The sequence below is a fragment of the Pseudorasbora parva genome, chromosome 22, assembly GCF_024679245.1.
Source record: "Pseudorasbora parva isolate DD20220531a chromosome 22, ASM2467924v1, whole genome shotgun sequence".
NCBI classification, from domain to species: Eukaryota; Metazoa; Chordata; class Actinopteri; order Cypriniformes; family Gobionidae; genus Pseudorasbora; species Pseudorasbora parva.
Genome location: NC_090193.1, coordinates 5,629,753 through 5,644,218, shown reverse-complemented (window position 1 = coordinate 5,644,218; position 14,466 = coordinate 5,629,753). Strand labels below are relative to the sequence as shown.

General features: G+C 40.4%; 1 protein-coding gene across 5 annotated transcripts in view; it reads left to right on the top strand.

Annotated features, from left to right (window-relative positions):
• The window catches only part of kif21b (kinesin family member 21B), a 132,820-nt gene that overhangs the window by 39,855 nt on the left and 78,499 nt on the right, over nt 1-14,466 (top strand). For all 5 annotated transcript variants that reach the window (XM_067432080.1, XM_067432078.1, XM_067432079.1 and 2 more), the window contains exons 2-3: nt 10,464-10,686; nt 12,006-12,188. In XM_067432080.1, the coding sequence (XP_067288181.1) occupies nt 10,464-10,686; nt 12,006-12,188 (406 nt within the window). The remainder of the gene's footprint in view (nt 1-10,463; nt 10,687-12,005; nt 12,189-14,466) is intronic.

The following is a 14,466-nucleotide window of genomic DNA, read 5'->3' as shown; positions in this document are numbered from 1 at the left end:
CACACCGAGGCAGCAGGCGGACAGATGTCTCCCGCTGTCATGTGTGAGGAGCATGCGTGGGTGACGTGACTGTCGGACAGAAATGATGGATCACTGCAGATATTAAAATGGGAGGCCCAACATATGATTACTTGTTTCTGAATCTAATTTAGAGCCACTGAGATACTTAAACCATATTCTGAATTGCGCCTTGACACATTGGGAAACACAACGCTGTATGATATAGAGCTTGCTTAAAGGGAAAGTACACCTAAAAATAAAAAATCTTTACAAACATTCTTCAAAATATCTCTCTTTGTGTTCAACAGAAGAAGTAAATTCATTCAGGTTTGGAACAGCATGAGGGTGAGTAAATGACGACAGATTATTGGGTGAACTATCCCTTTAAAAGTGCATGTAAATTTTAGCGGCATCTAGCGATGAGGTTGTGATTTGCAACCGGGGGGCCAACACTCACCCCTCCCTTTCAAAGCACATAGAAAAGCTACGGTGGTCGACACAGGACAAAAATGTTGTCATCGCAAGAGTGACTAGAGCTCTTAAAGAAGTTTGTCCGTTTATGACTACTGTAGAAACATGACAGGGACCCGCGGTGTGTGTAGATAGAAACGGCTCATTCTAAGGTAATAAAAACATAACTAAGTTCCCAGTGCCGTATAAAGACCTTACACAATGAACCGTTATGTATATTATGTTGAATTTCTGTTAATAGATCCTCATACATATTACACACTACACCTTTAAGTATTTAAGTAGAGTATTTTTTGTGATTTTCATCTTTGACTCAACTAAAAATGCTGTTTATGTTTTGGATTAATCCTTTTGCATAATTAAAAATTGATAATGACACCAGTAGCACTAGCTAAGTCCCAAACCTATTTAAATTATAGCCCTGTGGGAATTAAATGACTTCATGTGGAATATCAACATAATTATTTAGCAAAGTGTTAGTAATCTCCCGAGACGTTCATTATTTTATCTCACAGGAAATTATAAATCGCATGGCTGTTTAAGATAAACAAATCAAGTCAATAAGGATGTGCCTTCGACACGCACTGATCTGAAAACATTTGAAGGACTGTTTTAGAGTATTTCTGTGGCTTCAGCTGGTCTAGGATCAGTGTTTGATGGTCAGGTAAATATGCGGTGCGTCCGTTCACAGCTTTAAAGTGGATGTGTAATCCTCCAGCGTGGGGGTTATTTTTAGTGTGTGATCCTCTCAGGGGAGCGCCTCATGTGTTGTGTTTGTCCTCCTGATCAATGCTCTATAGATTATGCTTCTCTTCTGACTATGGACCGGGATAAAGGAGAGGCTGAGGCCCAGCTGAGGCCAGAGAGAGGAGGATGGGGAGATTTGGAGAGATGTGTGTGCTGTGTGTGAAGCCGAAAGGATTGAGTGTGCATGTTGTGGTGTGTGTGTGACTGTGCATGTGTGCTGTTGTTAATTGATTATTCATGGTTCTCTCTCATTTCCTGCCGCATTCGGCCAGTTTGTGCATCCCTCATAGCTGTAGTACTAATGTCACACTAATGTCAATGCCACACACAGAATTAGGCTTTAAATGTGACTAACATACACTGCCCGTGTCTGAACTGCTACTGACGGCGTGTTTGTGGTCTATTTTATGTTTTGCTGATCTCCGTAACACAAAGGACTTCTTTGCAGATTATGGTGCGTTTGTACTTAGTTATAAAATGTCAACAAATCATGTAAAATAAAAACATTTATTAATTTATATCAATATAATTATGTGTATGTGTATAGTTGAATTCTATTTCTCAAATCTGATTGGCTGAGAGCCTTTTTCAGCCATGTTATATTCCCCAGCACTGGTTTCACCGTTTATATCACTTTGTTTTATTAGCAAAGAGGTGGATCAATATTTAGTCCAGATCTTGTATTGTCAATGCAAGTCTCCTCCAGCACATCTAATTTAATTCTTCATGATTCCCAACCGTTCTTTCACAGTTTGAGCTGATGAATCTTGACATTGTCCTCCTGGAATATGGCCATGATGTGTCCTTCCTACAGGGTTGTTTAAGAAATGAAAAGCTACACACTCCATCAATGAAGGTTAGAAGAACTGTTGCAAACATATAACATGCTAGAAACATAATAATCACTGCAATAATGATCCAATCATAGACTCTTAAAGAGGTAGTTCACCCGAAAATGAAAATGCTGTCTTTAATTCCTCACCCCCTATGTCGTTCCAAACCCGCAATACTGTTGTTCATCTTTGGAACACAAATGAAGAATCTGAGAGATTTCTGTCCCTCCATTGACAGCTACACAACTACCACTGTGATGCTTCAAAAAGTTCATAAAGAGTTTATAAAACTAATCCATATGCAGTAGGCGGTTTTGTCCAAATTCTCTGGAGACATGTGATCGCTTTATATGAATGAACAGATTAAATGTAGGCTTTTATACACACACACACACACACACACACACACACACACACACACACACACACACACACACACACACACACACACACACACACACACACACACACACACACACACACACACACACACACACACACACACACACACACACACAAATAAACCCTTTAAACCTTTCAAGTTGCACTCATGAACTTTTCTTGCTAAAACGCTTCTCAAATTAAGAAAATAAATAATAAAAAAAAAAGAAATAATAGTACTTTTTAAATGTGTGAAACATTTTAAAGAGAAAAATCAGTGCATATACCGTTTAATTCTAAAAATGCTGAAGGTTTTCTTTTATGGGTGGGGTTAGGGTTGGTCTGTAGTCAGAAGAATTGACTAAGAATTGAAAAACAATAGTCTAAGTCTGTAGTATGTCCTCATATATAAACGTGTGTATGTCAGAAAGAGCAAGTGGTCAGTCTGTATGAAACATGTTCTCAGTTTTGCTGTGCCTCTCTGTGCCTCTTTTATGGAACTGAGCTAAACAGTCTGTTAGGGTGCGTTCACATTTGTCATGTTTGGTTCGATTAAAACAAACCCTGGTGCGATTGCTAGAAAAAATGCACAAAAAGCATACCTGGTTCTTCTCATCAAAGGACCTGCAGTGTTGCCCATTTGACGGTACAGACGACAGAACTACCGTCTCTTTTCAATAAGAGATGCCCGTCTCTTTTCTGCATACAACGGAGGAGATCCTGCTGCTGTTTTGAACATTTTATGAGCTCTTCAAGAGTTCTCAGCTGGTAAAAATAATGCCACATGTACACGCATAAAATGATTGTGTTTAATCCAGCACACGGCATTGTTTTGAATGTTCAGTAAGCAAGCTCCTACATCATATAAGCAGACCAATCAGGTTGTGACCCTCTCCCTATGCCTTTGGTTTGGTAACTTTAGGTTCGCTGTTAAAAATGCCAGTGTGAACGCAAAGCGGACCAGGACTATATGTTTTGTTTTTGTTTTTTGTTCCGGACCAAACAAACCGAACTAACCGAACTACAAGTGTGAACGCACCCTTAGTCAGTGTGTATCAGAAATGGAGGACAATAGGACTGTTATCATCCAGGAGCGATGGGGTCTAACTTGGTGGTCATTAAAATGCAGCTTAAAATTAGAGCTCTACATTATCCAAACAAATTGCTGCGCATCATCTCTCACCTGTGGTTGTGAATTGTTAAAAATTGCATGTTGCCATGTGGTTGCAAGGCTTTCTGGTTGGTTTTTCAGTTTGACCTTTTAATGAAAGTTTAAACAAGTTGGCCATAATGTTCTGAATGATAAAAAGAGATACAAGCTAAAGGCAAGTTGATTGTAATCAAAAGGGCAGGTTCCTCGTGATCTCTTTGAATTCAGTCTTGTTCATTTGTCAGTTGAACAGTTCACTTTATGTCAGTTGATACAAGAAAGAGCTGTTCATAGTAGAGGTGAATGTGCATCCGCTTACCAGAAATGCTCCAAGCCAAAGCTAATTGACTTGATTCAATTAATTGTTTAAAGGGATCCCATGGTGTTGAGACTTGTATGGCTTAATATAACATAAATGATGTCTCTTACTGAATTATGTGATAGAAAACCCATGAAAGATCTACGTTATTTAAAAAATCGATTTTATATTTGGACCATGGGCGGCGCCATTTTGTTTGCGTTCTAGGTTGATGACGTAGAGTGGTTGAACTCCTCAATCAGCTGGCGTTACCCGTTGCTATTTTTACCACAACGCAACTCGAAAATTGTTTCAGAGTTAAACAAAACCAATGAATTGCTTTGTAATTGTACTTAAAACACACTCAAACATACATGTGCACACAAACTCACCTACACAAGTCACAAACAGATCGGCGGGCGCGCACACACACACTGCTCTGTCTCAATCGCATGCATCATCACCAAAACATCCTGCCTCTCTTCCTCACGTTACTTTATCCCATCGTCCTACCTAGATATTTCCCTCTGCTGGTCACATTAGGCATTATAGTTAATCTACTATCAACAGTCTATCTAGGGAACAGGATGTGTTGAACAGGATATCAACAGGGAATAGATTGAGGGTTATGTATGCGCGCGCAGTGCGTGCGTGTGTGTGTGTGTTCGCGCCGATCTGTTGGGGTGTGTGTGTGTTCGCGCCGATCTGTTGGGGTGTGTGTGTGTGTGTGTGTGTGTGTGTGTGTGTTCGCGCCGATCTGTTGGGGTGTGTGTGAGTCTGTGTGAGAGAGAGAGTTTGTGTGCACATGTATGTTTGAGTGCGTGAAGTCGGACAGCTGTTTGTAAATCGGCTGTACACTCATTATTGCGGTGAACGTGAGACTGAATGACTGCACTCGAACATGTCCACTATGGTGTCGGACAACACTACAAATGTCCGTCCCTTCAAATAATGCCCTATTTAAGGGTATAGGGTCGATTTCGGATTCAGCCCCTGTCGTGGAGACTGAGCAACCCAACATCTCGATTGAGACAGAGCAGCCTGTCGTGTGCGCGCCCGCCGATCTGTTTGTGACTTGTGTAGGTGAGTTTGTGTGCACATGTATGTTTGAGTGTGTTTTAAGTATAATTACAAAGGAATTCATTGGTTTTGTTTAACTCTGAAACAATTTTCGAGTTGCGTTGTGGTAAAAATAGCTACGGGTAACGCCAGCTGATTGAGGAGTTCAACCACTCTACGTCATCAACCTAGAACGCAAACAAAATGGCGCCGCCCATGGTCCAAATATAAAATCGATTTTTAAAATAACGTAGATCTTTCATGGGTTGTCTACTACATAATTCAGTAAGAGACATCATTTATGTTATATTAAGCCATACAAGTCTCAACACCAGGGGATCCCTTTAATGAAATAGTAAGAATATGTGTTAGCCTGGAGACTCAATTAACCTTGACATTAATGCGAGAAGTGTGTGCTTCTTTTCCGTTAATGAACGTGCTTTAACCTGTTCTTTCAACCAGGTAGAAAATTGTTGGTCTGTCTTGATAATAATAAGGCCTCACTAGATATTTTACTTGTCCTCTTACATTGTCCAAAAGTGTATCTTAGTGTTGGACAAAATTGAAGACGCGAACACCTTGAAAAATGGTAATATTTAATACAGCTTCCAGCCTTCTTACAGTTTATTCATTCATTGCTTTTGAATAGCCTCCAGTGGAACATTGTCTATCAGAAAATCTGCTAATTACCTTAGAGATGTTGGAGGAGCCAATCGGCTTCTCTCTCTTTCTCAGTTCAGTGAGATTCAATTTGAATATTGAAGTTCATCTTGGTGCTCACACTGACCAGGTTTTATGATCACGATACTATCTTACGCGCATTCGAAATGCAGCTCTTTCATGGTTGTTACATATGTGAAGCTCCCTGTGCTGGTTGTTTATGGAAACAAGGGCTTTAAAGGGACGGTTCACCCAATCATTTACTCACCCTCATGATGTTACAAATCTGTACGAGTTTCTTTGTTTTGCTGAACACAAAAGAAGATATTTTGAAGAAGGTTTTTAACCAAGCAGATAGAACCACAATTCACTACCATAGTAGGGGAAAAAAATACTAGGGTAATCAATGGTTGCTCTATCTGCTTGGTGGGCTCTGGGTGGGACGGGGTGCCGCTTTACATGTTTTCAACCCTGACAGGGAGTCGGAGCCTGCTGAATTTACCACACAAGATCATCCACTTTACCTGATATATGTAATGTGACATTACGTGAGGAAACAGGGCCGAAAATGATTGTGTTAGTTGATCGGTAAAGTTATCACGGGCTGTGGGCGTCCGGCTGCCGTTATATGTTTAACACTGACGGAGATGGGGCCTGCTGGATTTACAACCTGATATATGTGAGATTTTTCTGATTGTGTAATGTAATTTGAAGTGCATAAAACCTAAAATAAACATTAAAGACACTGAGCTCAACGCGCTAAAGTAGATTTACGTTTTTGAGTTTGGCAGTTGATCGCTGAACGTTCGAATCATACAGTCTTGTTCAAAATAATAGCAGTACAATGTGACTAACCAGAATAATCAAGGTTTTTAGTATATTTTTTATTGCTACGTGGCAAACAAGTTACCAGTAGGTTCAGTAGATTCTCAGAAAACAAACAAGACCCAGCATTAATGATATGCACGCTCTTAAGGCTGTGCAATTGGGCAATTAGTTGAAAGGGGTGTGTTCAAAAAAATAGCAGTGTCTACCTTTGACTGTACAAACTCAAAACTATTTTGTACAAACATTTTTTTTTCTGGGATTTAGCAATCCTGTGAATCACTAAACTAATATTTAGTTGTATGACCACAGTTTTTTAAAACTGCTTGACATCTGTGTGGCATGGAGTCAACCAACTTGTGGCACCTCTCAGCTGTTATTCCACTCCATGATTCTTTAACAACATTCCACAATTCATTCACATTTCTTGGTTTTGCTTCAGAAACAGCATTTTTGATATCACCCCACAAGTTCTCAATTGGATTAAGGTCTGGAGATTGGGCTGGCCACTCCATAACATTAATTTTGTTGGTTTGGAACCAAGACTTTGCCCGTTTACTAGTGTGTTTTGGGTCATTGTCTTGTTGAAACAACCGTTTCAAGGGCATGTCCTTTTCATCATAGGGCAACATGACCTCTTCAAGTATTTTAATATATGCAAACTGATCCATGATCCCTGGTATGCGATAAATAGGCCCAACACCATAGTAGGAGAAACATGCCCATATCATGATGCTTGCACCTCCATGCTTCACTGTCTTCACTGTGTACTGTGGCTTGAATTCAGAGTTTGGGGGTCGTCTCACAAACTGCCTGTGGCCCTTGGACCCAAAAAGAACAATTTTACTCTCATCAGTTCACAAAATGTTCCTCCATTTCTCTTTAGGCCAGTTGATGTGTTCTTTGGCAAATTGTAAGCTCTTCTGCACATGCCTTTTTTTTAACAGAGGGACTTTGCGGGGGATTCTTGAAAATAGATTAGCTTCACACAGACGTCTTCTAACTGTCACAGTACTTACAGGTAACTCCAGACTGTCTTTGATCATCCTGGAGGTGATCATTGGCTGAGCCTTTGCCATTCTGGTTATTCTTCTATCCATTTTGATGGTTGTCTTCTGTTTTCTTCCACGTCTCTCTGGTTTTGCTCTCCATTTTAAGGCATTGGCGATCATTTTAGCTGAACAGCCTATCATTTTTTGCACCTCTTTATAGGTTTTCCCCTCTCTAATCAACTTTTTAATCAAAGTACGCTGTTCTTCTGAACAATGTCTTGAACGACCCATTTTCCTCAGCTTTCAAATGCATGTTCAACAAGTGTTGGCTTCATCCTTAAATAGGGGCCACCTGATTCACACCTGTTTCTTCACAAAATTGATGACCTCAGTGATTGAATGCCACACTGCTATTTTTTTGAACACACCCCTTTCAACTAATTCAACTAATTGCCCAATTGCACAGCCTTAAGAGCGTGCATATCATGAATGCTGGGTCTTGTTTGTTTTCTGAGAATCTACTGAACCTACTGGTAACTTGTTTGCCACGTAGCAATAAAAAATATACTAAAAACCTTGATTATTCTGGTTAAACACATTGTACTGCTATTATTTTGAACAAGACTGTATATGTGATCGTACGCTTCAGGGACCAGCCTAGAAGGTGATCGTAGGTGTCAAAGGGTTAACAAACTGGTTTGCAGAGCCAACAGCATTGTCATTTGTTTACTTCCTTGCTACAACGTACAATTAACAATACAAACTATTAAAAAAAACACAGACAAAAATAAATCATACTTACAGGTTATGGCCCGTAAACAGCTTCTGTTTCTAAAGTTGGAACTGCTCCATCTTTAGGACAAGCCGTTGTGCAAATCCTGCATTGAACTCGTGACGATTGTGAGCTTTAATCGGTGAAAATGTGCAGCACACAGAGCAAGATTTAAATTTTAACCATTGATTCCTAACTCCTCCATCCCTAGGAAGGCTTTACAAAGTGGACCTACAATCCGGATGAAAATAACAGCGTTTCATCGGCATTGCAAAATGGCCTCACCCCGCTTATTTAATATTCTCAGAGGAGGGGTGTAATACGGTTCGTAGATGGGGAGGAAGGAGGCGGGAACCGGCGAACGGTTCCCGAACGGCGAACGGTTGAAATTATATATTTTGAAATATATAATTTCAAAATAAATAATCAAAGCGAAAGTAAAACCGCGGGCAGCCCCTCACGGACGACTGCCCGCAAACACACAAAATAAATTGTGGGCAGCCCCTCACGGACGACTGCCCACTAACACAAACACACGTAAAACAAAACTAAACATAAACTCCAGGCCTGGTCCTCTCTCGTCTTCGGCAGCCCTTGCCTCTTCTTTTATGCTCCCGTCACATGGCCGCGAGACGAGACCGGTGTGCCACGCAGCTGGCACTCGTCAACATTAATCACCGGCCCGCTCTCGCGGTTAGGGTGCTTTCACACCTGCCTCATTTAGTTCGGTTGAATCGTACTAGAGTTCGTTTCCCTCTTTGGTGCGGTTCGTTTGGTCAGGTCTGAAAGCAGCAATCGCACTCGGGTGCGCACCAAAAGCGGACCAAACAAGCGTACCAAGACCTCCTTGAAGAGGTGGTCTCGGTACGATTTCAAACGAACTCTGGAGCAGTTTTTTTGTGGTGAGAACGTGATCCGACCTCGAACAGAACCAACTGCAAAAGTACTGATCATTTTTGGACTGAACCAGCTGCCGTAGTTAGCTGCGCTGACATTGTGTGCATGATATTATTACCTGATAGATCGTTGGCAATATTTTCGGAAGATGAGCATGTCGAGTTAATAATTAATGCACGCCTCCGCTTGAAGTGACGAGTGATGCGCGCTCGCCGTCTGCAGTGCATTAGAACGTTGTTTTCATGTCGCATCCGCGCTTCATTATAGAAATGTTTTGTTTGCATACTGTGGTAAATACACACAGTGTAGTAGATTATGGCCAGGGACAAAACTAGCCCGCGCAGTCGTCTCTCCATAGTGTTATTATAGTTTGCTGGCTTTGCCTCTTCTGTTGGCATTTTTCCATACGTAAATTCTGACCAATCGAAAAGCAGTTTAGGAAATACGCCATGGCCAATGAGTGATGTGGATGTTGTCACGTGCCTGCGTTTTGGTTCGTTTCAACTGGTTCGGACCAAAGCAATCAGTGTGGTGTGAAAAGGAACCAAAAAATCTGAAAAATGCAACAATGTATAATTGTTTGCCCTTGGTTCGGACCAAATGAACCGAACTAGAGATGTGAAAGCACCCTTAATCACTCAAACGAATACAGCCGTTTGCTGTAGTCTCTTTGCTTTAAACTTTGAGTGTTGTAACTTTGCAGATGTTGTTTATGATCAAACAGCAACATTACACACTAGCTAAAGTTAGAAAAGTGAGTTATTCAATTTGGGTGAAAGTATAGTTTATTATAAAAAAACTAATGTAAACAGTCAGAAAGTCTGTCAAATATGATAAATAAACATTCTTTTAGTTTATTATGTTATAGGCTTACACAGACAGGTAGGCCTTTATTTGTTATAGCACTAGCCAAATCAAACCCGAGTGTGTTTTTTATTTTTTTACTTTTTAAACAAATCAAGCATAACTGAAGCAACATGATCAGAGCCCTTCTCTTGGTTGGTTGTGTTGTTGACCATTTACATGCGGATGTTGTACATACACTCACGCTTTGGTGTGAAACAGCCAATATAGATAATTTGGTATCTACCTCTATTTCTTATATTTTTAATATTGATATTTGATTTTCTATTTATAATGCTGTATTATTAACCTAAGAGATAAAGATAGAGTTGTCTAGTCATCCAGTCAGTTTTTTAGCTTTATAAACATTGAACCATTTCCTTTTTTTTTTAATCGCTTTGTCTCCGTAGATTATTAGATTCATCAAATACAGCAGTTCTCACATGACATGGACGCAGCATATGTACTTGATATTTTGCCTTTTGTTGTCTTTGCCTTTTTTTAACTCAGAATATTTTTTTGTTCTTTTCATCAGGATCCGGCCGCAGATGGCAAAGGAAAAGATCGAGGGATGTCACATCTGCACCTTGGTTACTCCCGGGGAGCCCCAGGTGCTCTTGGGTAAAGACAAAGCCTTTACGTATGACTTTGTGTTTGATTTGGACGCTCAGCAGCACCAGATCTACAGCGCCTGCGTTCACAAACTCATTGAAGGCTGCTTCGAGGGATACAACGCAACTGTCTTCGCTTATGGACAAGTAAGCTCTACCACACTTGATAAAACGATGCGTATACCAGCACGCTTACACAGAGATTGTGATCTAGAAATGGCAGATGGGTTTTTTGCCACACACGCTCACACACTATCTGAATCATATTACACCATTTTGTGTGCTTTTTGAATTACTTTATTTAGTTTTGTTAATATCGTCAGCTAATTAATTTCTCTGAATACCAAGTATGAACACACCACTATCAGTCCGCCGTGACCCCGTGACCTTTCCCTCAGCGCTCTGGTGATGCGCCAGCTGTGCCGTTCGTCTTTGTGAGTTTGTGAGCACGTTTCGAGCACCTATTGTGCGCCGCTCCGGGTTAATCGCTCAAACTGTAACTGTGTGTGTTACATGATGTATGATAGTAAATGCACTTGAACACCTGATAGGAATAGTTCTGCTAATGGGCAACCCTGCAGACGAAGACATAAGCGCTTTTTAAAAAGGACACAGTAGCTTTATTTACGGAATACTATAGTGGGAATGCCCTGTTTGTTATTCCATTTATCTGATATTAAAAATAGTATATTTAATATTATTTCTTGAACATTAAAATGTCATGAACATTAAACATTGAAGTTGCTGCTTGGTGTCATTAGACCACACCCCTTCTCATTACAGAGATGCACATCACCTAATATGCTTAATTGGTAGTAGGCTTTCCAGCCTATACAGCTTGGAGTAAGACAACATGCATAACGAGGATGATGTTGTCAAAATACTCATTTGCCTAATAATTCTGCACTCCCTGTATGGTACATTTTTTTAGGTTCCCGGCTAAAATAGACATTAGGCTGAAAATCCTGGCTGAAAATCCTGGATTCATTAATGGATTGTATATCAAAAACTTTTACTTGGAGAAAAAGCAGTGTGCATATGAAATGAATTTTTTTAAAATAAAATGATTTATTCAATAATTTTTGTATTATTAAATTACATTTTATCAGAATTATCATTTAATTTGGTTTAAATATGATTCATTTAAATAGTTATGTATGTACATCATAATAAAACCACAGTTTTGTCAGTTTATTTATTTTATAAAATTGTCGAAGCATTGTAAAGTTATGCCAATCAAAGGAATTTAGTGTAATCTCTTCACTTTTATAAATGGTACATATTAAAACATTTAATATAATGAAGTATTTTTGTTTGCCGCTTTCAGCACTGTGGCCCAAAAATCACCAAGAAATCTTTTCAAACTAAAAATTAACCATTGACAAAGCTCAGATTCTGAGAATCTTAAAATGACTTGTGTCCAGTGGTAAATGTGTGTTTTGTGAATGTCTTGTTCTGTCTTGCAGACTGGTTCAGGAAAGACCTACACCATGGGCACTGGATTTGACGTGAACGTGTCAGAGGAGGAGAGGGGCATCATCCCTCGGGCAGTGCAGCAGCTCTTCCAGGGCATCCAAAAGCGCAGACTAGAAGCACAGAGCGCCGACGTTCCCCCGCCAGACTTCAAAGTCAGCGCCCAGTTCCTGGAGGTGAGACTGGCCAAATTAATAGAACTGTTTCTAATACTAAAGGTTTGCTGCCATTTAGGTCTCCATGTGATGTTCACTTTTATGATTGTGGAGGAATTTTTGCAATTTTCAGTCAAAAACAATTTCATGTTTAATTCAAAGTGTTACTTGTTTAAATGGGAAGTACATGATTCTGTGAGACTAGTGGCACCTAGAGAAATTACAACAATAGCATGTTTTCAAACAACCTTGCACACACACCTTCCCTCAACTCAAAGCGCACAAACACATCTCTTACGGGTGCTTGTGAAGGCATGTCTCAACAGGATAATATATGCAGGGGTGCACATCATTTTTTACATTTACATTTCTGCATTTGGCAGACGCTTTTATCCAAAGCGACTTACATTGCATTCAAGGTACACATTTTACATTTTTGTCAATTCTTGCTTTCCCTGGGAATCGAACCCATGACCTTGGCGTTGCTAGCGCCATGCTCTACTGGTTGAGGTACAGGAAAGCATTTTTTGGTCTGGTTCTCAAAGGAGTGCCTGGAGATGCAGCTTGGTGCTCACACTTTACGTGGCACACTTGTCCTGCAAGTTATTGTCATCCCCTTCCTTGTGACTGCTCTCCTCACTTTTTTCATTTCTCTCGAACATGGTAGATGATGATGCAGGCCTGCTTCTTTCTCCCTGGTTAAGCCTGTGGTTTGCTGTTTGCATCCACAAGTCAACATCTGGCTTTGTTTCAAAAGTCTCTGTTGTCATTAAATAAGTGAATGTGCATCAAAGATGACATGAAAATCCCCTCTCGCATTCAGCATATAGGTTAGTAAGGTAGTATTTTATAACCATTAATGACAGACAACAGCAGGAATATAAGACTGTTGTCACTTTAGGACCAAATGCACGGACCGAATATACTGACCTGCATCTGGTTTCAGAGACTGAATTTTGTGTGTATGTGTCCGTTCAAGTCGGGTGTGTGTGGCTGTTCAAACAGATAAAAGGGGTTTCGCTGCTTCTTCTGTATTTAAAAGTGTTTGAATGTGTAAATTGACAAGACAAAACCCATCCAAATTATAATCATGCGTGCTGAACCATGAGGGCCTGGGCTTTACATATCATGGATCAACTGCGATCCTTTGCATCACTGATAATTAATGAACACGCTTATCATGATTCCCATTCTACCAGAGATGGAGAAAAATCCTACTCCATAAAGTGAATGTGTCCCTGTCCCCAAAAATGTTGATACTCAAAGCACTTCCCTCCACGTTTTCTGCTCCGCATCATGTAATTTTACCATGCATGGGCATCTGCGCAACAGTTATGTGCACCCCTGAACATAGGCTACTTTTAAGGTCCTACATATTAGCAATACGGCCGGAGACACTGCAAGTGGGGTGTGAGCGTGGCGTTTTTGTTGCGTGTCATCCGCGGGGCGGCTGACTGGCGTTTTCTCTGTCTTTGCACACCAGAAGCTTGTCTGGCGCGGCACTGCTGCTGCTATTAATGTACAGGGAAGCCCTATACTTCACGTTAAATATAATATTGCCTATTGAAAAACAAAGACAACGTCGGCACTCGGCAGTAGCCTATTGACCAAACGTATCTATGGTAATGACGGAAAAATAGGCTACAGAATATTTAGTTCTGTATTGACAGGTTTAATATTTCCAAATCTATAATTATGTTGTTTTTTATTATTACAATTAGGCCTTTATCTGCATTTATGTTAACCTACAGACTTTCAAACATGAAAATGTAATTTATTAATATGTATTTGTGTCAAAAGGGCATATAAACATCTTTTCCTATTCTATTTTGTCTGGAAACGCTTCCAACACGCTCGCGTGAAAAATAAGCGTCTCTTCTATTTGAAGCATGCACACCCCGACACGCGTGTGACGCAGGCAGTGTGCAAGCTCTAACCGGTTAACATTAGCCTGACAAGCCTGACCCACATCAAGATGTTTGGTCTGGAAACTCACCATTGTCAGCTCAATCTGAGGGGCGGATAAACGGTTGTCTTTCAAACTCCCTCTGCACGCGATAGGATAGCGCTACACCAACCAGAGCAACGAAGGTGAAGCAGAGCTCGTTGATAGATTAAACATTCACCGTATCCGGTCGGCTAAACTCCGAACATATCTTCCCTTTTTAAGAATGACTTCAGTGCCGTTCTTTGTTCTTTTCTCAGAGAAAAGCTCAACTCCAAGTCTTCCAGAGTCACGGTCAAAGCTGATTCGAAAGACCGCCGCCGTTCGCCAGTTTCTGTGTTTACTAGAAGCACG